We start from the raw sequence: 23145 nt of genomic DNA, 5'->3' as shown, positions 1-23145 counted from the left end.
TCTACAATGTTCTGACTCTCTGTCTCCCTTTTTTTGCAAAACAAAGCCATTAAAACAGAACATGGGTGAAATTACTGTGGGGTGAAACCTGCTAAATTGCTTTTCTGAGCTCCATCGACGACATTTTTATGTTGCGAAAATAATTTTTACTCCTTCTCGCTTTAATGTGCTAAGTTGTTAATCAGAAAGAGACAAAATGCTCGACACAAAAGGGCCGGGATATGTGGATTATGAGACACACACTGGGATCAAACAAACATAAAACAATATTGGTAAATGGTTATTATTCCAATTTCATTTTGAATGTGGGGAATTATTTGGGAAAATATTCCGACTTATCAGCTGTGGTGTATGAGCGTGTTGTAGCAGGCCTAGGGTGCGCACACACACACACACACACACACACACACACACACACACACACACACACACACACACACACACAAACACACACACACACACACACACAAACAATGTCCCTCTGGCTATTGCAACCCATGTCCTTCACACTAGATGACCAAATCATCACCTGCCTGCATCAGCCCTTCATTTCAGTTATTTACAATCTGCAAACACACACACATGCACGCACACACTTAGCAGGTGTAGCAATAATACAGAGAGGTCAATCTCCAATCTCATAAATAAATCAGCTTTTTCTAACGTAAACAGCATGTTGGTCTTCATAGAACCAACAGTGAAATAGAAGATGTTCCCTCTTCTGTTCTTTATGGGTTGCTTTATTGAGCAGTGGCTACTTCAGAAATAGTTTAGACATCGAAAGGGCAATTTAGTGAGCTATTATGATCCCTGGTCATTTAACTTCCCTAATAGGTAACAGTTTAGACTGGTGCTCTACACATCTATATATTTAACTGCTTGGATTCTCCTGAGTCTTCAGTGTGATGTGCAAAAAGAACAGGATCCCTATTTCTCAGCTATTACTTGTAAAGATCTATTTGGCACTAACATGGCGTAAATTACTGCAGTGCAAGAAACGCTCCTGACATCAATTTTAAAAAGATATATCAAACCCGATTGTGTATAAAAATTAGGCTCAAGATGCTTTTTTTGGTATTGATTATCTTCTCATTTTCTCGGATGGACGAGTGCAGATTCCCGCCTTTTATTCCTGTGTAATGAAACCATTTTAGCCTGTGTGTATTTGTGAGGAGAAACAAATAAGGATAATTATTGTCAACGGATCCTCTTTATCCTCTGTGCCGCGTCTGTCTCTGGAGAATCGACATGCTGCAGCCAGAGCCGGCTGGTCTGCTGGGACTATCAGCCTCGTCTTTTATGTTATTTATTTATACCATGCAGCAGAGCGCTCTCCAGTTCCTATTACACTGTGGGGCCCGCCGATGACTGGGCCTCCAGAAACAAAGCTCTACATTTCAGGCTTGAAACCCTTTGCATTTGGGCCTACAGTTTTAAGCAGAAAAAAATAGAGGGTGAAAGGAGAAGAAGGGAGAAGAGGAGAGGGAGAAAGAGGAGAAGAAGAGAGACTGCAGCTGTGGGCGAGTACAGATCGAGTTCCATATTAATGTGTGCAAATTCCCCCGCTCCTGCTGACTAAGATTAGAAAAATTAATTTCATGGATGCAGAGACAATACTGATGTCATCAAGCGGAGAGGAGAGGAGTCGCGCGCTGTTAACTCCTCCTTGCCCGGCCTCCGAGAGGAATAGATCCCTTTTTCTTATCGGTTCATCATTTCATTTCACTGCCTGTATTAAAGCAAGTTCATAAATACTAAATACTCACAATGAAACACATGTTTACGTGGATAGACCTTCTTTTTAATGAATTTATCCTAAAAGCAGAACTTGTTGTGTAAGTGTGTAGTGAAGACCTTGGAGCTGTGTGCATGCTGGTGCTCCCTTGTGACTGCTGCATCGCTAAGAGGACTAAATTCAGTGAATTATGTCCTGAAACACAATCTCGTCCTGCATCTCTGTGCGCACGCCTTGTTAGTAAAGAGCCGCGTGACGAATGACAGCGCCAAGACTGCCACTGGTCCACGGGGAGCTGGGTAGAGCCAAACTGCCTTTCGTCAGCCATGTATGCCTGGATGGCACGGGCAGCTAGGCATGAAGGCTGGCTACCTATGAACAATCATCTGAGGGGAGCGAGAGAGACGTGCAGGCAGTGACAGCCATAGAGGGGATAAAAGGGGGGGGGGGGTGTATACACGAGCGCAGCATACGTTTGGCAATAACGTCGCGAGTTGAGAAAGAAAGGGAAACACAGAGAAGCCAGATAACAGGCTGCTGTTATGCGGCCGACTACCGGGCTTTTGTGCTTGGCGCAATGCACATAATTGGTCTCTCTCCGGCGTTGTCCTTGGAGCCGTTGATCGGCGTGCCCTCTGCGTTTAACACCAATATTTACACCACGCACAAACACACATGCAAACATCATGGTGCTAGGACACGCACACCCACCCTCTCCCATCCAACCCCCTCCCGTGCGCATCGGGAAAAGTTGCCGGGCGTTCGGTTCGTCACGGCCGGCGCTAGGAGAAGATGGAGGTGGGGGGATGGGAAGAGGAGAGTAGAGGAGTGGAGGGAAGAGAGGAGGGAGAGGAGAAGGAGGAGAGAGGCTGCTTCATCTGTCTCGAGTGAGATTGGGGTCGCGGGTTCGCCGGAGCCCTTTTCCTTCTCCGAGACGGAATAAAAGAAGCAGCGGAGAGAGAGAGAAAAAAAAACTCAATGACAAAACGAGATGTGCCTGACATGCGGGCGACACGCCATTATAGAATGAAAACAAATAAAATGCAATTGTCTACAAACAGTAGAGGAAACGTGTGGAGGAACAGAGGCTGCAAATTTGCCAGGAAAATCTCCTACTAAGGTGCAGTTTGCTGAAGAGGAATGAATTTATTTTGATTTCCACCGGATAAGAAGTAAGAGGGATGAATGGACAAAAAAATATAAACACACACTGGGACTAAACACTTCCAGGGGATATTTTGTTGTGTTTTTCAAGTTTGGTCAAAGATCTAAATTCCTTTGCCTCCAACATGTTGACTGTTACAAGTGCTGAGCATGTGTCTTTAAACCGCATATGACAAACTGCTTCAAACCAGCAACGTCTCCCCTTCAGAAAATTTAAATGCATTCAGGAAATAGCCGTAACTGATGTGGAGGAGTGCGAGTCTCGCTACATTCCCAGTCTTTTCTTGTCTCTCTGTCCATGTGCGCTTCCTGCCTGTGTCGTGACCCTGGAACAGAGGAGAGACGCTGAAAAAGCCCATTTCTTCTAAGGGCCATGGTGGAACGAGAGGAATGCGCTCCCTCTAAAACTTCCCCAGCCCGCAGAACCCCATGTAGAGATGCTGTTACACAACCAAATGAGAGAGAGAGAAAAAACGGGGGAGGAAAATGACAATAACTCCATCTGCCCCAAAGAGCGAGAACAGGCTATTTGAGTAAACGCGCTGCCCTTTTTGCTTCCCACGTCTCCCGGAGCAGAGCCAAAATGCTCATATTAAATATGCAGGCTCGATTCTCCCCCTTTTATTCAAGGAAATCACCACCTTTGCTAATGGAATGGTATTGGAGAGGAACTGCGTTTCTACAGCCTGGATAATTATGAACGAGGTCCCGTATCACCAAGTGTGTTTATGAATTAGCAATGGTTATTCATGATATTGTGCTCAGAGTAGGGTGAAAATACATAAGTGAATACTAAGCGAGCAGACCAACAGAAACGATGTTAAAGGGTCCTAAGGGGGCTTTCTCTGCCATCCATTAGTCTTCCCTGTAAGGCAAAGCTTAACAAGCTCCTCTGGCTGGGAGGCTGCCCATTGAAGGAGAGGGAGGAGAGTAAATTAGGATTTTGAAAGCCTCATCTAAAGTAAGTCCTAAATAAGTCCCACTCCCTGTTATTAAGCTCTTTTCCACCTTTCCACCTTGAAAACAAAGTCTTTTAGGTAATTAATAAAAAGCAAATGCACTGTGTCTATAAAAAGAAAGTTGTCAAACTAGGTCACACCCGTGGTGCAGTTAAAGAGGCTCCCCACTAAAAAACAAGGATTTACATTCATGCTGCTTGTTTTGGAGCACTGCCCAGTCCTCCAGGGCGGAATCATCCATATTTCTCCGGTGGGTGATCCATCACTTAAAATAAATAAATAAAAAAAAAAAATTAAAAAAAATAAATAACAAACAGATATCCTGACCTTCCTTCCTCAGGCGGATATTAGATACTCATTAGAAGTCACCTGAAACAATTTGAACCAAATTGATTTCATTATCGGACTCGGCACGACACAAGAGGCCCGCACGTCTGATAGCTCAGCGGGAAATTTACAAAGTTAATTAGAAAAAAAATTGATTTTCATACAAAAAAAAATGTCCCCTCAGCTCGACCATTAGGAGTGACACGAGAGAGAGAGGGGGGGGGCCTGTTGATGTTCAGTGCGGAAGCGAACACAGCTGGTTGGAGGTGCGAATATTGTCACTGGAGCCAGAAAATATATTCCAGCTTTCAAGTGTGTGTGTGTGTGTGGCTATGACAGATTGTGTAATAGCACATGTTATGGTACTGCTCTTTCCCTCCAAACTCCCCTGCACCAATATCTCTTAACCTCCTGCATATATACACTCAAACTCACATGCACCTTCTTTTTCTTCTACACCTCCAGGAACCAGTCACTGCCATGGTACCAGCAGCAGACGTGGCCTCAATGTTACCCTGTAATGCATGTGAGCCTCCACTCCTCCGCCTTGCTGTGAAGGCTTCCCCAGGAACGGTTTTACTCGACCCGGGTTAAGGGCCCTGGAAATGGGTTTCTCTCCCCCCGCGGCCCCTGCAGGTCACCCTCTGTGAGGCCCTAGGCTCTGTGAGCCCGGGCCAGGCCTCTTCATCTCCTAGGCCCTGACTGGGAATCAATCACTACCGAGGCTGGCCGGGAACTTGAGGTGGGGGAGCTGGGTTCGATCAATGAGAGGCTCCAGGCTTGTGGGAGCCCTGATGCATGGTCTGACTGCACATTCACACCCCTGACTCACACTGAACTCCACCATTCACTCTTATTATTGCCAAGCCCCGGGGGCGGCTATGTTTAAGGTGAAGCGGGGGTGTCAGACTATATGAATAACATATGACTGAGAAAATGGATTGATATTTGCAATTAATGGGCCGTAATTAGATTTGGATACGATCACATGGACACTGTCTGTCCATATACATTCTCTGCACGCTACCAATCCCTTTGTAATTATTTTATTTTCCATCTTTGAGTTTTCTTTAGCTAATTTGTTCTTTGCAAAATAAAATTGATAAGCAGCTAAATTTTACAGAGATTAGATTCAGCATTTAGTAGCCGACAAAATCTATACTGGAAAAAAGTAACATTGTGGGCAGAATGAGTGCCCTGATCATGAGTTGTTTTACACACTGAACCTTGACCGACCTTTTATGTTCAGGTTTTTATTAAAGGCCAGACATATTAAAGGAATGCACATATTTCCCTGGAGAGGCGGCAGATCCTTTGGCTGCAACACACAGATTTCACCATGTGTCAAAATCTGTGAAAGAATGTGTGTGTGTGTGTGTGTGTGTGTGTGTGTGTGTGTGTGTGTGTGTGTGTGTGTGTGTGTGTGTGTGTGTGTGTGTGTGTGTGTGTGTGTGTGTTCTGAGGATTAGTGGGTGGTTATTTGTATGTATTCACCCTGGCTCTATACGTGCAGAGTAGTGTATGTTTTACACTATACAGTTCCTCGTTAAACGATTTTGGAAAACAATATGAGTAAACACACACACACACACACACATAAATCTGTATATTTACAACTATAAAGACACAGATTGTATGTGAATGCCTGCCAATATAACTGAAATGTGATTTTTTTTTTATATTTATGCATATCTTGTCTGAGTGTATGTGTGCATGTGTGTGTCTTTTGTATTTTTTCACACATTTGGCAACATGAACCAGTGAATGTTTTACATTAAAAAGCAAGTCAAAATTATTGTAAAAGCAATATGAGTTAGCGATACTTGTTTACATGCATGGAAATGAATGTACGCACACATACCATTGTATTAAGCAACTATAAATGCACAGCTTGTCTGTGAATGTCTGCCAATATCAGTGAAACATGTGTGTACGTTTTTGTGCGTGTGTGCGTGTGTGTGTGTGGAAGCGTGTGTGATCATTGTGTACCATCTGTGTCCAGATGTTGTGTAGAGAGCAGGCTGCGTGGACAGCCAGACAGTTGGCAGGCCTTCTGACAGGCCTGTGTTCCTTATTGATAGAGGGATCACAGAGACAGAGGAGTCAGCCGTGCTCAGCTAGACCACAATATTGGCCTCTCTGCTGTTATTCATCCCAGTCAGCCAGGAGAAAATGGGATGTTCTGAGCCAAGTTTATAGCTGTCAGATCTGGGCCAAATAGGAGTTGAATAGGTTTCAAACATTTGGAAAACAGCATGAGGAACGTTTGATTTGTCATACAGATGCAGCCAGATTCCTGTGCCAGGGCTAAAGAATTTCATTGTATTTCAATTCTGACAAGGATTTTAATACAGATGACTATAAAGCTGAACCTGAAACACACAGCCTGGTGCATCACAGCGAGCAGCAGCTCAGGCCAGCATGTTTGGCGGAGTGGTTCGACTGGTTCTGATTGTTTGTGGAGGTGAGATTGAGGCCTTGCATGTGCAGAGAATACTACATGTTTACTCTAATCTATGTGTTTAGGAGGTGTAGCAGAAACTGAGTAGATCAAACAAATCAAATACTTTTGAGGTCCAGAGACCATTATCATAAGTTCAAATACTAAATATTATACTTACATTCTTTTATATTTGGTTGTTTTGTTCTTAAAGTTTTACATCTAGTATAGTGTCTTATGTGCTTTATAACTCGTTGCTATAACGTCTACCAATCTAAAAATGTAACACAAATGTAAATACATTAAACCTACAGTAATCCCAACGACTATGACAATAAAGGCTTCTTGGAGTAAAGGCTAAGACGATCATGCACGTTACACCACTTTCTGTACTTTTAAGCCTCTAAAAAAGGCATCTGGTGGCTGCTTACTTTCTATTATAGCCTTGCATATCTGTCTTCCTGATCCCGCAACGCGTGCCATCTTTCTTCCTGAGCTCCTGCCAGAGTTATGAAGCAGGCCCGACGTTTATGGAGGGCAGACCTTTTTTTTCCCGGAGCTTTGATCCAGAAAGTTCTATAGCCTATAGTTTTGCAGGGGTCATCTGGGAGCAGCCATGTGGGCAAGCGGTGTGTGTAAGTGAAAGCATATTGAGCTCCTCATATTTAAACAGAGCCTCGGAGGCTACTACAAAATAAGGCCTTTGGTTTGAGGGGTCGCTAAGGTGCATGTTGGGTGAGTGTGCACATTTGCGAAGGCTACTCATGCAGGTGTGGGTAAGAAGGAGCAACTCAGCACTAATCATTGAGAAAAAAAGAGGAAAAACAAAAAAGATTTGGAGGCCAACCCAGAATTTCATCAGGCAGTATCACGACTCTCCTATCTGTCACTTCTCTTTCATCAAACCCCTCCGTCCCCTATACAAATTATTCATGCCAGCAGCTAAATATATTCAAACCATTCTGTTTACTTTATTACTCCACTTTTATTCTGCTCTTTTCCCCCCATTTGTTTACAAGAATAAAAGCCTACTCTGACAGAATTATCCCTCTGCACAAGGAAAATAAATCACAGCGCTTGCATACACATCATTCACATTCAAAGAGCACAGCTAAATTATAGATGGCCCCTTTCTCCCCAAATATGCATTTCATTAGCATTTCCTTCGCCTGTTGTGTTTTGTTTCCCTCTGCCCGCTTGTGCGCACGACCCACTGATGTATGTGTGTGTGTGTGTATGTGTGTGTGTGTGTGTGTGTGTGTGTGTGCCTAGAGAATGGGAACAGACTTGCAGCAAAGCAAAGCAGGACGCGTCCCCTTTCCCAAGCCTAATTTAGGATTCAATTACAATACTCTTTAAAAAGCGTCGACTTCGCAATTAATTATTTTAAGATTAGCCTGACAGTAATGGGCCTCCCACCGACGCCAGCCAGCCCATGACTGGCCGCCTGCACCCCAGGACCACTCTATCTCTCCACATACACTCTATACACACACACACACACATACACACCTTTTTCTTTCTTCCCTTAATTCTCTACCTCTCCCCTTCACACTTTTAGCCCGCCTCATCTCCATCTTCCTCTCCTGAGGAACAAGAGATAAATCTTTCTCACCTTCATTTCCTCCTTCTGTCCTTCCTTTTTTCTACCTGCGTTAGACTAACTATCTTTTGTTACCTTGTGTCGTGCTCTGATCTCATTGACGGTTGCTGCACAATTGATATTGCTTCAGTACGGCAGACCCCTTTTTATGAGCCACAAGGGCCTTCTCCCACGTCCTCCTGCGTCCCCGGCAAACTGACGGATGAGCCCTGCGACAATGCGCGCACGCACGTAAACACTCGCGCTCATACATACGAGAGCATGCACAGCCGTCTGTCACCACTGCTGCCAGGGGTAAGCGGGAAAAAAACATGCCGCCCTCCTTCGCCCGCTTTGATTGGAGCCAAGCGAAGCATTTTTTTTCTCCCCCTTCCTCTCCCCTTCTCTTTTTTCTCCCCTTGTTTCGGAAATGAATGTCATCATCCATCCCCTTCCTCACTCCCCTGCAAGTCCCCCCCCACCATCCACTCCCCAGGCAAACTTCAGCCAGAGCCCCGGATTCTGTTTATTTAAATATTTGATATGTAAGCTGTCATAAAATAAATGTCACAAGAGGGAAAAGGAATGGATATGTTGGGTACGGGGAGAGAGGCCATTATGGATAATGGTTTCTGATGTACGCTGCAACCGTCTGCGCCACCCCCCCACCCACCCCCCCGCACACACACACCTCATGCAACCCTACCATACAGACAAACCTGCACAAGACGGAGCCGAGAGACACAGTCTGAAGCAACAGGGGAATAGATGGAGCGGAAGCATGTAAAATCTGAATGTGTGTGCAAGTGTGTGTATTGTGTGTATATACACAACAAAAGCAGAGATGCAACAGCACACACACAAACACACGCACGCACGCACACACACACACACACACACGCACACTTGTTCGGCTAGCGATATGGAAAATAGGCCCTCCCATGCACAATTGACTTCTAATACATTGTATACTCCTCAAACCATCCATTTACCAGGCATTGCAATTTCAGGAGCCCTGAAAGCAGCACTTTGCAAGCACTTTGCAAAATACCTTAAAAAAATCTCCAGCCTTGACAAATATTCTCTCCCTCACTAACTGCCAGTTCTAACATGTCTGTTAAAGTGACAACACAGCCTTGTTCCCCCGCTATTTCTTTATTGACTTGCAAAGATTTCCATGTTGGACACAAGATTTGGTGCTGCCTACTGTTTCAACACCCTGCCGCAAATACCTTTCGTAACACACACACACACCTCTCACAATCTTCCAGCTACTGGCACCCGAAGGATTACACGGCTGTGACAATTTCACCCAGGAACTGATAAAAAAAAAAAAACGGGAGGTAGGCGGGGTGAATAATTCAAGTGCAGCTGCTGAGAAAGAGAAAGAGTAAGAGAGATTCTCTTGGTGAACAACCTTGAATTTCTCCTTGATGTCGAGATGCTAAAATATTGCCGATCAGCACAAAAAAAAAACTAATTAAGAATAAAAAAATCGTCGCAAAATTAGTGCTGACGGTATATTGGCTTGGCATTTCAGGGTCTTTTATTCTCAGACCTTTGCCTACAACAACCTCCCTTGTCACATGGAAGAGCTGCGGGAGGAGTGAGTGACATTAGAAGAGGAGCCAAAAGTCAAAGAGAGGCGTTGCCACATGTTGACCTTCATCACCTTTAAATGTTCAACAGTGTTTTTCCCGTTGGTCAGGAATACCTGTAAGACACACACCTGCAGCTTTGCCTTGCACACACATACACACACACATCTGTACTAAGCCCCTACATTGACCACTCAACTATAACCGTTTACCTCCACCACACAAAAATACACACCTCTGCTTGACATCACATACAGTAGGTTCATTTACACACACTATTACACTTTTATATACATACTCTCCATATACACACATGCCCCCTACTTACCCTCTGCCCCCTTCAGAGTCGGGTCAGGGTGCCCTCCAGAGCGCCTCGCCCTCTTTGCTGTTAATTACCACTAATTGGCCCAGCTCGCTTTTTTCCCCCTGCTATAATGGAACCATTCATCTTTACTACTTAATGAGTAGGCACCGTCGTCACCAGCCAAGGTCACCCACAACTAGCATCCAAAGAAAGAAAGAGGTTTGGAAACAATTGAGGAAGGAGAGGAAAAAAGAAGAAGCGGCGGAACAGAACAGTAGAGAAAGATGGAGGAGTTGTTTATGCTTTAAACAATCAAATGAGAAAACATGCATTCGCAGAGGTTTTCAACTTATGACTCTAACGTTTGGAATGTGCCCAATGTGTAAAGAAGTTGAGAAATGACTGGGATCTGTGGGAGTCGGCAGTGTCCAAAACGCAAACCACAACACACACGGGGAATTTCAAAAGACAGACTAATTAAAATACGCGTTATATGCGAGTGAAAACAATGTATCCCTCACAACTACACTTAAAGCACACTCTTTTAGTACTTAATAGGAGCTGTTAATATGAAATGTATTTTTTTAAACGTGGAGAGAGCCTCTTCTTTGCTTTATGCACACATAATAATTATCAAAACAATCACTCCGAGTGTCAGCGCCGACTCCAGTCCCAGCGGGAGAGGGCAACACGTTAGCTACCATACAACATCTAATTAACAGTGAAAGCTTTAAATAGTAGTCTAGTGGATGCTTTGTATTCATTTCCGTTGTTATGAAAAATGAAAATGAGGCTTATTACTGAAGAAAATAATAAAAGCAGCAGCATTTCCTGCAAAATTGATGATTTTATATTTAAATAATATATATGTATTCTTCCTGTTATGCTATAAGTCACAGTTTGGTAGAAACTCTTACCTCAACCTTCACCGTAGGAAAAGAAAAAAAGGGTATTTTGCCAGGTCAAGTTCTGCCCACTGAATAATAACAAGTTTTCACAGTACACAGCCAAGTTGTCCGCACCTAGCCGGTCAGACATGACAACAATGTCTTACATTTTCTAACTGGCAGTCTGCTGCCAGTCTTTGCCTCAGGTACAGCGGAGGAATGTTTCAGGCTCAAACATCATAATTTGTCCTGGCAAGTGACGGCAAAAAAATCTGACAACCAGCCATTTTCCTTGGAAACATCTTTCCCCCGTCTGAGGAGTCACATTGCGTTGCGGATTCCTCCTCTCCGGTCTCATGTGGCACAGCAGTGGCACAAACAGTCATGTGCTCCTGCAGCGCCGTGGCGATCAGCGTGGCACGACAATGTTTGTAAATGGGACAGTTGTCTATGGATTATGTTAATGTGGTATTCCACACTCCCCTCTGGCAGGCGTCTGACATTACAGTAACCTTTGCATGTTTAGCCAACAGTAACTATGGATGTTCATTGAGTGAAGGAGACGCACGCGCACGCCTGCACTTAGAAACACACAGGCTCAGTTGTACAGAGAGATTAACTGTGCACAGCAAACATCTGCGCTTGTGAACTGTATTGATATCTTTTTTGGAAGGAATTAACATCTTAAAGAAATAAGACATTCAAACACTGAAATAAAGTTCACTTGTGTTGTCGATATCTAATCCAGTTCATCCAGTTTGTGTCAGAGGAGTGGCTGGAATGTAGAACGTTAAGTCTGTCCATATTAGAGGTGTGTAAGGCAAGACAATGAGACAAATACCAAGAATAAATATCTGCTATCCACACCCAGTGCAACACATTACAAAATAAATTGCTAACATAACATCTTCTCCCACACACACACTGTCTCCAGTGACCAGTGTCAAACTATGCATATGTGTATGTGTGTGTATATCGCTGTGTTTCTGTGTTTGGAAGAGGATGTGGTGTCAAGTTGTTTCCTAAATTGCTGTTATAAAATTGATCTTAATGAGGTAGAATTGAGCCAGCAGTGACCACTAGTGTTCTGTTGCTACTGGTGTCTATAAATCAACAACAGCAGACGCACACCAGCTTCGCTCTCACAAACACACTGGCTGGGGAAATATGTGCTTGACTGATCAACGGCAAAGAGTGTGTGTGTTTGTGTGTGTGACAGAAAAGGAGTAAGAGGGAGAAAAGGAAGTGGGAGTTGCAGAAAAAAAGAAACAACACGAAGAAAGAGATAAAACTCATTAACAAAAACTCGGTATCCCTTCGTTTTTCTATTTTTGTCTCACTGTGCTTCACATGCAACATTCACCGTCTAACTGGTGTTATTTGGCTGTTGTTTTTTTTTTTTTGTAGCTGAGAAAATTGTCCCGCCATGCAAGCGCTGATTAGGATCAACTAAAACCAAACAGACGCGTGACTGGAGTGTACAGTCTGGAAACAGAGACAGGAGTGCGGAGGCTCTGATGTGTAAAGTGACAGACGATGATGGTGATGATGATGATCATGTTGATGATGATGATGATGATTTTCTCACAGGCTGGTGAGAGGATGGGAGGAGAATAGTAGCGGTTTATATGTCAAGCCACACACAGACACACACACACACACACAGAAACACACACACACTCGCTATGTGGATACAAATAGGCTTCTATGGAGCAGGAGTTTGCATTTTTGTCCTGAATACGACTAAAGATACATAATTATGTTGAACAATTTTTATCATTTAACGGAAATTTTTGCTGTACTTTTTTGGAGCAATTGTACGTGCGCTGACACCTGGGTCACATATTGTTACTGTCTGTACTAATACACACTTTTCTAATGAAACTTCTTCAGGTGAATTCTGACAGTTAGGACATGAGCCTGAATTTACATGACAAGGAAAACCACTGTGGATTCGTGTATAAAATTGTTTTCACGCTTACCTAATTTGAAATAAGATATTTTTGTAACTGATTGTTTTTGCTTATGGTATGAGCAGAATTTCTAATAATGTATTATAATACAAAGTTGCAATGGAAAGAAAATATTGTGCAGCACAATATTTTTTTCTGAATAAATAAATAAATACTAGAATTAACTCTTAGCTCCAGTCAAGTTGCAAGTTAAAAGGTCATAATGTCCCTCCCTCAGTTTTGGCATTGGGCAAAGACACGTGAACATTATGATATCCCAGTGAAGTTGACCCCTGACCTTTTGGATATATAATGTTTTCACTTCATCATTTGGTCATATTATACACTTTTTTCGGGACTAAAATGTTGTAATAATTAGTTATTTGGATTATGAGGTATGGTCATAAACATGTGAGGTCACAGTGACCTTGACCTTTGATTTATGATAACCAAATTGCTAGTGCGTTTGTGCAAAATTTGAAGAAATTAAAATTAAAGTTCCCCACAGATATCACTTTCACGGGAATGGGACTGATGGATGCAAGTACATAAGAAAACAAGTATGAAAAAACTGGCAACCCCGAAAACACTATGCCTCTGGCTACGGCTGTCACCAGCATAGAGGCATAAAAAACTCCCATGATAATCTGCCAATTATCCTCTCCTCTTCACTTTTGTAGCTTAACTGTCGAAACAGGGAGAGAGGAAAGCTTGAGCAGAGTTTGGCTGGATATCATGCTGTATCTTTGAACTGCAGTTAATTGCCGCAACCACAAAATTGCTCATTTTTAGCAGGGACTGACCTTTGTGTTTACCATTTTCCTCTCCTGCATCATGACCAAAGAGCATTCCAGGAAAGAAAAGGCAGCATCTACTGAAACTGGGACAGTGTTTCAGTAGTGGCCCTCAGATCTGTTCACTATACTATATTAATATTCGATAGGATACGCTGGCTGTCTAATACCTCTGAATCAACTGCTGATCCCTTGGGAGACTGCGCTGGCTGCTGAGAGCCAGTGACAGAGAGATGGATAAGAGAGAAAACAGGAAAACTGTCTTTAAAAGAGAAAACAATATGTAGAGAGAACCATCTGTTTAATACGTATACAGTTAACTTTTGTTCATCTACCTAGAAAGGACAGACAGAAAGAAGGAAAGAAAGAAAAAAAGAAAGAACACCCCCCCCCTTGGAATGGAGGAGGAGGTCCCTATATTCAGCACCTCCACATGGCTAATTAGCATATGTGAAGGTCAGGGTGTCGGATTTGGAGCGGTGGGGGAAGTTTGGGGCACCACCACAGAACCCACCGCCATGAGTTCTGGCGCACGGCCAGCTCCACATATACACACTATTAAAGTGAGGAAAACCAATATATGCAAGTGGGGACGACAACTTGTAAAAACTTCCTTTTTTTGCTCCCATTACTCAGTGGGGTGAGCTCCAGAGGGAGAGGATTCCTTGTGCCGACAGTTGCCAGCATTACTGAACTGAGATACCTGTTCTGTGTTACTCTCTCTCTCTCTCTCTCTCTCTCTCTGAACTCGGCCAGACCCATTCCTGAGGAGTCAGCAGCACTCCGTGTGACTCACTTCAAATATCACCTACATTTATACATCTCCGGCTTTCCCACATGCACACCTTCTCTGCTCACACAGGGAAGACAGCAACTTAGGTCTCCATGCAAGAGTGTTTATGCAAATCATGACCTATTTAGACAGAATAACGAATGTGGATTCAATGAAAAAACACATGAAACTAATGAAAGTACACCAGATAATGGTCATTGTTTTTTAAATGAATATCAATGAAAGTGTAATTCTTGAATTAATAAGCACTAAAGCAACACATTTTCTACCATGTAAATCTATCGGGTTCATGTAGAAATTGTAATTACACGATGATGCAATACTGAAGAGAGCCTCTCATTATTCTAGGGCTCAAGCTACATGAAATATGACCAGTTAGTGAGCTGGCACTTCAAAAACAACTATAATAGGTTTGGCACTATTTCATTATTGGATTTCATAATAAACAAATAATAATAATAAAAATGTATTTGGTTTAACTGATTAATTGAAATGTTTGCTGTAGCATTATTACAGTTATTTGTTTTGATAGATACATGTCTCCACACTAAAAGTAAAAATCTTCCTAACAATTATAAAGTGTTAAATCTGTAGCTTATTGCTGCATCGCACCAAATATCAGACCTGATAAATCCCAGAATGCCAGTGGAATGCTCTGTAGTTTTAACAGATGGTCATCTGGGTAGAATCTACCACTGCTGACATAGACTAAAAAAAGGTAACAAAATGAAATTGAAATGACAAATGAATAATTCAATAAATTCAAAAGGATAAGTCGTATTCTCCCATAAGGACACTGAACTTTCTTGCTCAATATTGCTGTGAGTTTAGATTTTTCTGCTCCCTCCTGCCACCGACAGATCGGATAAGACGAGGCTGAGAAACAGCTGACACCAAATCAACGCCTGCATGCAGTAATTAAATCCTTTCCTCGGGGGCCTTTACACATCAACCTTTGACTCCAGGGGATGTTGTGAGTGCACAGTGGGGCCAGGCAGAAAAACTACAATTATTTTATTAGCCTGCTAATAATACATGAGCTTATGTGTAGTGATGCAACTGGACAGCTGTGTCCTTTATTTGTTTTTTTCCTATTTTTCAAACTAAGAATTAAATGGAATCAACATGCAGACCAGGGATAACCCAGCCTGCCAATTACCTACACAGGCTCTGTGTTTCATCCAAGGAAGATGAAAAACGCTGTGCGGGGTCCTTATCGGACGCAACAGAGCAAATTAAAATTTCACTCTGGTGTTGCTAATCAGCACTGCGCTTGCCGGCCAAGACAGAGATGTAAACAAAACAACGTAAGCAAGCGACTGACGGGGGTTGGGGGGGCAGAGAGCGGCAGACAGAGAGAGAGAGAGAGACAGAGAAAGAGAGAGAGAGAGGCACATTGTGAGAGGGGATGGGTTGAGGTTGGACTGCTTAGTGCTGACAAGGGGGCTTTAGACTGCTCCTGCCTGTAAACACAAACACACACACACACAAACAGAGAGAAAAGACACACTCAAGGACACACACACACCCACAGTAACAAGAGAGGCCCAAAACAACACACACACACCTGCGTGCCCATTTCTTGACAAGACCCCATGGGCTGTCCGTGCGATGCAGATCATGTACCATAAATTAGATTCCAGCAGCCACACTCAGGCCCATCACTATGCACAAGGCTCCCTGAGATACCCGCATAATACAATGTGACATTGATGCATAGCTCCCATTATAAAGTCTTTGTTCGTATCACACTAATAATTCATAAGAGAGAAATGTAAACAGTATGCACTGGAGAGCACTGCAAGAGGGGATCATTTCAAGGTAAGCAAGTTACCAGGGTTGGGTTTGGGTCTCGTCTTTGATATGTAGAACTACTGAGCTTTGATTTCAATTCTTACAAGAAAAACAAAGGCAAAACACTGAGCATAATGGTGCCAAATTAGTAGAAACTGTAGATATCCATTCATTTTTGTTTTAGGTCAGATTCTAAATGAGTTGCTGCTGTAATTATCTAAGCAACAACACTGTTTCCAACTTGCTAGGCCCTCATTATTATCTACTAATTACTTTTATTGTTCTCTGCGTGAGTTCTGATTAGTGGATAAAGGACGAACCCTTGTTACAGACAGAAAACGCTGTTTCATTTATGATACAAACTTAAATAAGTCATTAGGATTTCATATATGCTCTGATATTTACGAACACATGCTGTGAGTGAGGAAGGGGAAACACATACACATTGTGTAAAGCAGCTGAAGTGCATTCAAACAAACACTCAGAGAGAAGGTCACAAACTGAAAACATTGAATGTTGTTCGGTTTTCCCTCAATCAAATAGGCCATAGTGATTTAAAAAAACTAGGACAATGTCTTTGTGATGAGAGAGTGGATTCATCTCACACAAACGCATCTAAATAACATATCTCATGTAACTCTACATACAAACATACACACATATTGTGTTGGGGCTCTGTGTTCATTTTGGTGAGAGGCCAAACAAGTGAGTGTTTGGGGGGGGGGGGGGGGCGCAGCAGTGTAAATGAGGTGCACTCCTGAAGAGAGGCAGTGGGGAGGGAAATTGAATTTGAAAGAGGGAAACTGTGCCAACAGGTGACAGAGGCATGCTCCGACCAAACGCACTCTGAAGTGAAGCGCAGTCATATCACGGGGCCAATTTGGAGGCGGTATTATGCACTACACCGCTCGCCTTCCTCACACAGCCTGTCAGAGCACGGGAGAGCAGGGCTGCTGCTCCAAATATGAATTAAACATAGGGCTTTTGTAGCGTGAATATACTGCTGCTGAAATGTTGGTAGAGTCAAGAAAAGAAAAAAAAAAACACAGTAGCACATGCCATTACTCCTAAACTGGGAAACTGAAAAATGGAAGGAAAAAAAGCATTTGCAACATAAAATGTTAAATGTAAGATTTGTGTAAGGGACCGGTTTGTAGAAATCGTTGGCGCTAAGAAACTGAATATATTAGAATATGGCTCATAGAACTGTATTTAACTGTAGAACTGTATTTAACTGTAGACTAGCAGACATTCATAAGGTTGACTTTGATTCATATGAATATATTTTATACCCAATACACACAGTCACTAAGAATTATTTTAGAGAGAGTGAGATTAGTGTATTTCTGGTGACCATCTTATCAGCACATAATTTGACACAATCAATACCACAGTAAACCCTCCCACGCTAAAACGTTCACTTCATTTTCCCAGCATCCAAAGCAAATTGCCTTTGATTGAAACAATGTAGGTTAATGAACTACTTCTGTCTAGCGAGAGGCAGACAATATAAGCTGTGCTCAACCACTATAGCCCCCCAGTCGTCCAGATGTGCCATCCAGCAGTGCGCATAATTTAGTGCATCAAAAACAACTGCAGAATAAAGGCTCTTCTGGAGAAACGTGGTGATGTTTTGATTTTGGAGTCCTGGACTGGCAGCTATCTGCTCCCCTGGGTGCCTTCAGACGCAAGAGGTATTTCAGCACTGGGTTCATGGACACAGAGAGACGCTTAAGTGCAGTCCCCCAAATTCAGAGGGAGGAAGAGTTGAATAATTAGCAACACTTGCTTTCCTTCCTGATCTGTTGCAGCTTGGGTGCCCTCGAGCAAGGCAGTCTACCCCAGCTGCAGCAGTCCCTCAACAGTAAAAGTCAGCTTCAGGGGTTATTATGTAAAACTGTGGCTGTGAGTAAGAGTGCTTCAGGAAAAAGTATTTTCTCATATTTCAGACTGTTAATGCTCAAAAAGATTAACAAGGCATTAACATTACATGTAGTCGAAAAGATAAAGATGTTGGATCATTTTTTGTGCATTGACAATTTATATAAAAATATATCAAAAAATACTGGACAATGCTTACCATACAAAAATAAAAGAGATTTAAACTATATATAAAAAAAACACATCATCTATTTTTCCCTGAGGGCTGACATTGCAGGGTTTTTGAATATTTGTTCTTTGTGTTCAAAGAGTATTAAAATAATAATCAGGAACCACCTAAACCCTCATAAAACTGCAATTATTGAGTTGGACAGCCTCCAAGTCGCAAGCATTCCCACCAGACCAAGATGCAGCATCACCACAGCGCCACAGCCAAAGATCCCTGCAAGACTCTGGCTCTTTTTTTTCCTGAGTGCAATCTGCCCAGTGGGGCCACAGGGAGCCAATCAGATGGCATACTGGGTGTCAACTGTGAGCCAGGAGTGCGGAGAGCTTTTATCCAGTTTACCTCCACTATTCAAATCCTCGGCGGAGCTGCATGGGAACAGACGAGGCGCACACAGGCGCTCCGGCTCGAAACGGAGCGCAGGAGAGGGACACGGCCTTTGAATTTTTTCTGATTGCTTAAAAAAAAGCCAGGCGGATATGTGTAATATGGAATAATATGTAAAATACGCTTTTTATATTCATGTTTTTTCTACAGGAGATTTTAACTTTCTGACAGACCAGAGCATTGAATACAACACGTCCCTCTAAACAGGGCGTTTCGCAACGTGTCTGACACCACGTCGGCAAAGAGATGAATCCGTCCAACATGAACCTTGGTTTTTAATGAATTATGAAAAAAGATATTTGGGAACACAGAGAATAAACCACTGTAATAGTAACTATTGAAACGTGCTGATTAAAACACACTCTCTGGTGCAGTCTTTAACAATACAGCATAATTAAAACAGCCAAATCAATGAAGCCGCTTTTTAAAAGGGTGTCCTTCCATTTTTCAGTCATACTGAAACTCAAATGTCTGATGTTTACAAATAAAAATTACGTGCATGTAAATATGTTTTTCTTCCTGCATATAACCAACATATGATATACAACAATGTTCATTTTTATAATCAAACTCCAGCACATGCTACTGGACCTAAAGACTGACAGTGTCAATACACACACACAGAGAGAGAGAGAGAAAACACCTGGTGTTATGAGTGACATCCCAGTGCAAGGAAACTAAAGTTCACTGATGTGCACCGGAGCGCCTGACTCAAGTTCCCAAAGCTCACCTGCGTCCTGCCGAGGCCTTGTCCTCCGCTCCCCGGGCTCAGGGAGTGGGGGTGGCTCCTCTGCTGTCCTCCCCAGCCGTGAGCCGAGGCGGGTCCGTACTGGGGCCCCACGTCCTTCCCCAGGCCCATAGCGCCCTGCTGCTGCGCCGTGGGGCCACTGTAGTCTTGATAGGCAGCGCCGTAACCCCGCATCATGGGGCTGGGGGACGTGAGCAGCTGGTTGAGGGTCGGGGTGGCCCCTGAGGGATGCTGCTGCTGCTGCGGCTGCTGCTGCTGCTGCTGCTGCGGCTGCTGCTGCTGGGTTTGTCCCGGGAACCTCTGGAAGCCCGAGCCCGCTCCCAGGGGAGACTTGCCGTGGCTTGCTGAGGAGTTGCTGCCCATCATCATGTTCCCAGGCTGCCGGCACCCAGAGGGGCCCATCATCCCGTAGGCCCCGCCGCCGTAGCTCGCCCGGTACCCCGGGTACTGGTTGTACTGGTTGTTGTGGAACCCCGCTTCGTGGGAATTCTCCATGCTGTTATGTGCCGAGGAGTGCGTTACCCCCATCCCACTGCTTTGCTGCTGCTGTCCGCCATGTTGCTCGTAGCAGGGCCGTGGAGTGTAATAGTTGTTGTTGAACTCGGAGTTGTTACTAGTTGGCCCTAAGTTAGAGTGGTCGTACCTGGTGCTCGTCATCCTCTCCGCGGGTTTACAGGTGAGCTCCCCCTCACCTTTACCTGGCATGTGCTGCTGCTGCTGCGGCTCCCCCTGCCCCCCCAGCAGGTTCTCTTTGCCCCCGTGGTGCTGGTGGTCCATGCCCCGGTCCCCACGGTCTCCACGGGGCCCCTGGCCGTTGTTATTGGCGGTGTTGTTACTTTGGATCTGTCGCTGCTGATGTGGCGCAAATTGGCCAAATTGCGGCGGCGGCTGCTGCTGAGGCAGCGGCTGGGACTGGGGGGGATCTCCGCTCCCAGCACATTTCAGCTTGTGGTTCGCGATCAGACCCGCTTCCATCGAGGAAGTGCTCGAATTAGTCGACGCCGACGCGGACGTGAGGTTATTCCCATCCTTGTCGTGGCCGTCCGGCGCGCTGTGAGTCGTGGAAGTTGAATGGACCATGGTGAGCTCGTTGCGGCGGCGATGGTCTACATTATTCAGAGTCCCATCTCCGGCTCCCAGCATCGGTCCACTTCGCTGCACGGTCCCTCCTCCTCCACCTCCTCCGGATTTCCCCGAATTGAGCTCCGGACCCAGACCGCTGGATAATTTCTTATTCTTGTTATTAGTTCTGGTCGGAGCCGATGCCACTTGCGCAGCCATGGTCACTCCAACATCTCAGCGCGCAGTGACAGCAAGCCCCGACCAGCGCCGCTCACAGCAGATAACAAGAGAGGGAAAGAGAAGCACAAGCTGGGAGGTGAGAACTGTGTTCAATGGAAAAGCAAGCTTTGTTCTAGCGCTGGCCTGGCTGTGGCGGTGGTGAGACGGTGCGTCAGTGAGGCTTCATGTTGAGAGTTGCTCTGCCAGGTTTAACCCAAACTTTTTTCTTCCCCCCTCCGCCTCTCCTCCATCCCGGTTCTCGGTGATATGTAGCAGCGTCTCCCGGAGCCCCTGTGGCCCAGCATGGCATGAGAGAGAGCGGGCTCCACCAGCTTCTCCACCTCCAGGGCTCCGGCAAGCTGAGCGTGGAAAATCCGGACTGGAGCAGCGAGCCATTACGCACGCCGCATTTTCTTTCTTGTTTCTTTTACGATGATTTAAGGACTGATTTCAGAATAAAAACGACACACCGACGTGGTGGTATTTCAACATGACATACATGTCCAAATTCTTATTCCAACATAAACATTTCGACAAGAAATGACAAGTCAGACGGTCAGGGAATGACTCCTTCCCGTGAGTGTAAGGTGAATTTTATATTTATAAACAACCAATACCCCGTGAAATCATGGATTTCCAAATGACAAACGGACGCTGCTGCTCGGCACCGCACAGATCCCGAAAATAAATAAGCACCAAGAGATCTTAACTTTGCCGAAGCGAGTTTCTGCGCAGTTATCCAGACCAGATTTTCCCTCTCCCCACCATCCCTGTCCCTCGGCTCAAGCCAGTTCTCTGCAGCTCTGTCAGGAGTTGGACACGCAACCACAAGCTGTGCGCAATAATGTTGCCATCGGAATAAGAATATAATCACACTTTATAGCAGCTATAATGTTCTAATATCTGCACCGCAGAGTTCATCCACCGCGCCATCCGCTCCCAGTCACTTCTTCTCAGGCTGTAAAGGATAATGTCCCCCCCTCAACAAGGCACAGTAATCCTGTAATACAGGGAAACCACGGACATTACCAAACTATAAACTGTGTAATATTCTTTAGAACTATATTCGGTGTGATAGCAGATAAAAATGTCATTACGATTAGTTCATTACAAGTCTCCATAGGAATGTAATAACCTATGAATATTAAAGACATTCTTCATTAGGGTCTTTAAAGGCTACATTCTTTAATTTCCTCCCGTGGATTTACTTTGTCAGAGACAAACTTGTCTGAATTGATAATGACAATGAAATGAAAAAAAGAAAACTAGAGAAAAAAAAATCAACCCCAGGCTGCAGCGTAGGACCACACAAAAACCAAAGTCTACAAGACATGCTCTCCCATCAGTGGCATTCAAACATGAATGTAAAATAGTGCTTAGTAAAGAAGCCGGGGTGTCTGTTGGGACTTGAATGAGCAGAGGGTCCGCTTTGATGAGATCAGATGCATTTGATCAACAGAGGGAGCTGCGGATGAAAGAGGGGGGCTTGGGTAGGGGGTGGGAAGAGAAGGATTTGGGGATGAGAGTTTTGCTGAGGATGGCCATGATAATGATAATGACGATGAGGGTAAATGGGGGGAACACATGTGAGGAAGATGATGCTGGTGAGGCCATGTGGCAGATGTTTGTGGCCATAGTGCTGTTGACGACCGTATAGGTGCAGTGATGAGATATTGTTAACTCCTGCTTTATGTCACACGTTTTAAAAAACAAGGAGGAACAACTCACTCTGCCTCATACTTTGTGTAGAGTGGAGGATGAGGCCATGTCCATGACAATGGGAAGACCCCTGCTGGAGATACACTGTTGGTACAAGTTTGAGCATTAAAAACACAGAGGTCTATGCATGTATATATATAAGCAGAAACACACCTTGTGTTTCACTAATACTGTGCTGAATGTGAACAAAACTTTCATAGTATGAATTTGTAATATTTCACAAATTAAAATCACGCATGACAAGAGGCATAGTCCAATATTTTCAAATGGAAGCTTACATTGGAGACAAATAAAAGTAACTGACATCCCCAGAAACCTTCCCTCCCTTTATGAGCCCATATGGCTGAGAATAAAAGCAGAACTACACACTACAAAGTCTCCATGGCCTTCGCCATTCAGTATGCTCGGGCCCAGCCTATAGCATCAACATGAACAGATGGCTATTTATCTATAGGACAACCTGAGAAGACAACGTATTTACATCATCCTGCAAGGGAGACAAATGTATAGGTGACAAAAAGCGACTGCTGTGGAGTGTGTACGAGTACAGGCAAAACTACATCTCTTTAAATGA

At 44.1% G+C, this 23145-nt stretch overlaps 1 protein-coding gene across 1 annotated transcript in view; it reads right to left on the bottom strand.

The window, feature by feature from the left end:
• arid1b (AT-rich interactive domain 1B) overlaps nucleotides 1–20852 on the bottom strand; it is a 182545-nt gene extending 161693 nt beyond the window's left edge. The window contains exon 1 of the mRNA XM_061082983.1: nucleotides 19554–20852. Coding sequence (XP_060938966.1) covers nucleotides 19554–20852 — 1299 coding nt within the window. The remainder of the gene's footprint in view (nucleotides 1–19553) is intronic.
• Nucleotides 20853–23145: the final 2293 nt, after the last annotated feature.

This window comes from Limanda limanda, chromosome 12 (genome assembly GCF_963576545.1).
Source record: "Limanda limanda chromosome 12, fLimLim1.1, whole genome shotgun sequence".
Lineage (NCBI taxonomy): Eukaryota > Metazoa > Chordata > Actinopteri > Pleuronectiformes > Pleuronectidae > Limanda > Limanda limanda.
Note: the sequence above shows the minus strand (reverse complement) of the source record. Positions and strands in the feature narration are given on the sequence as shown.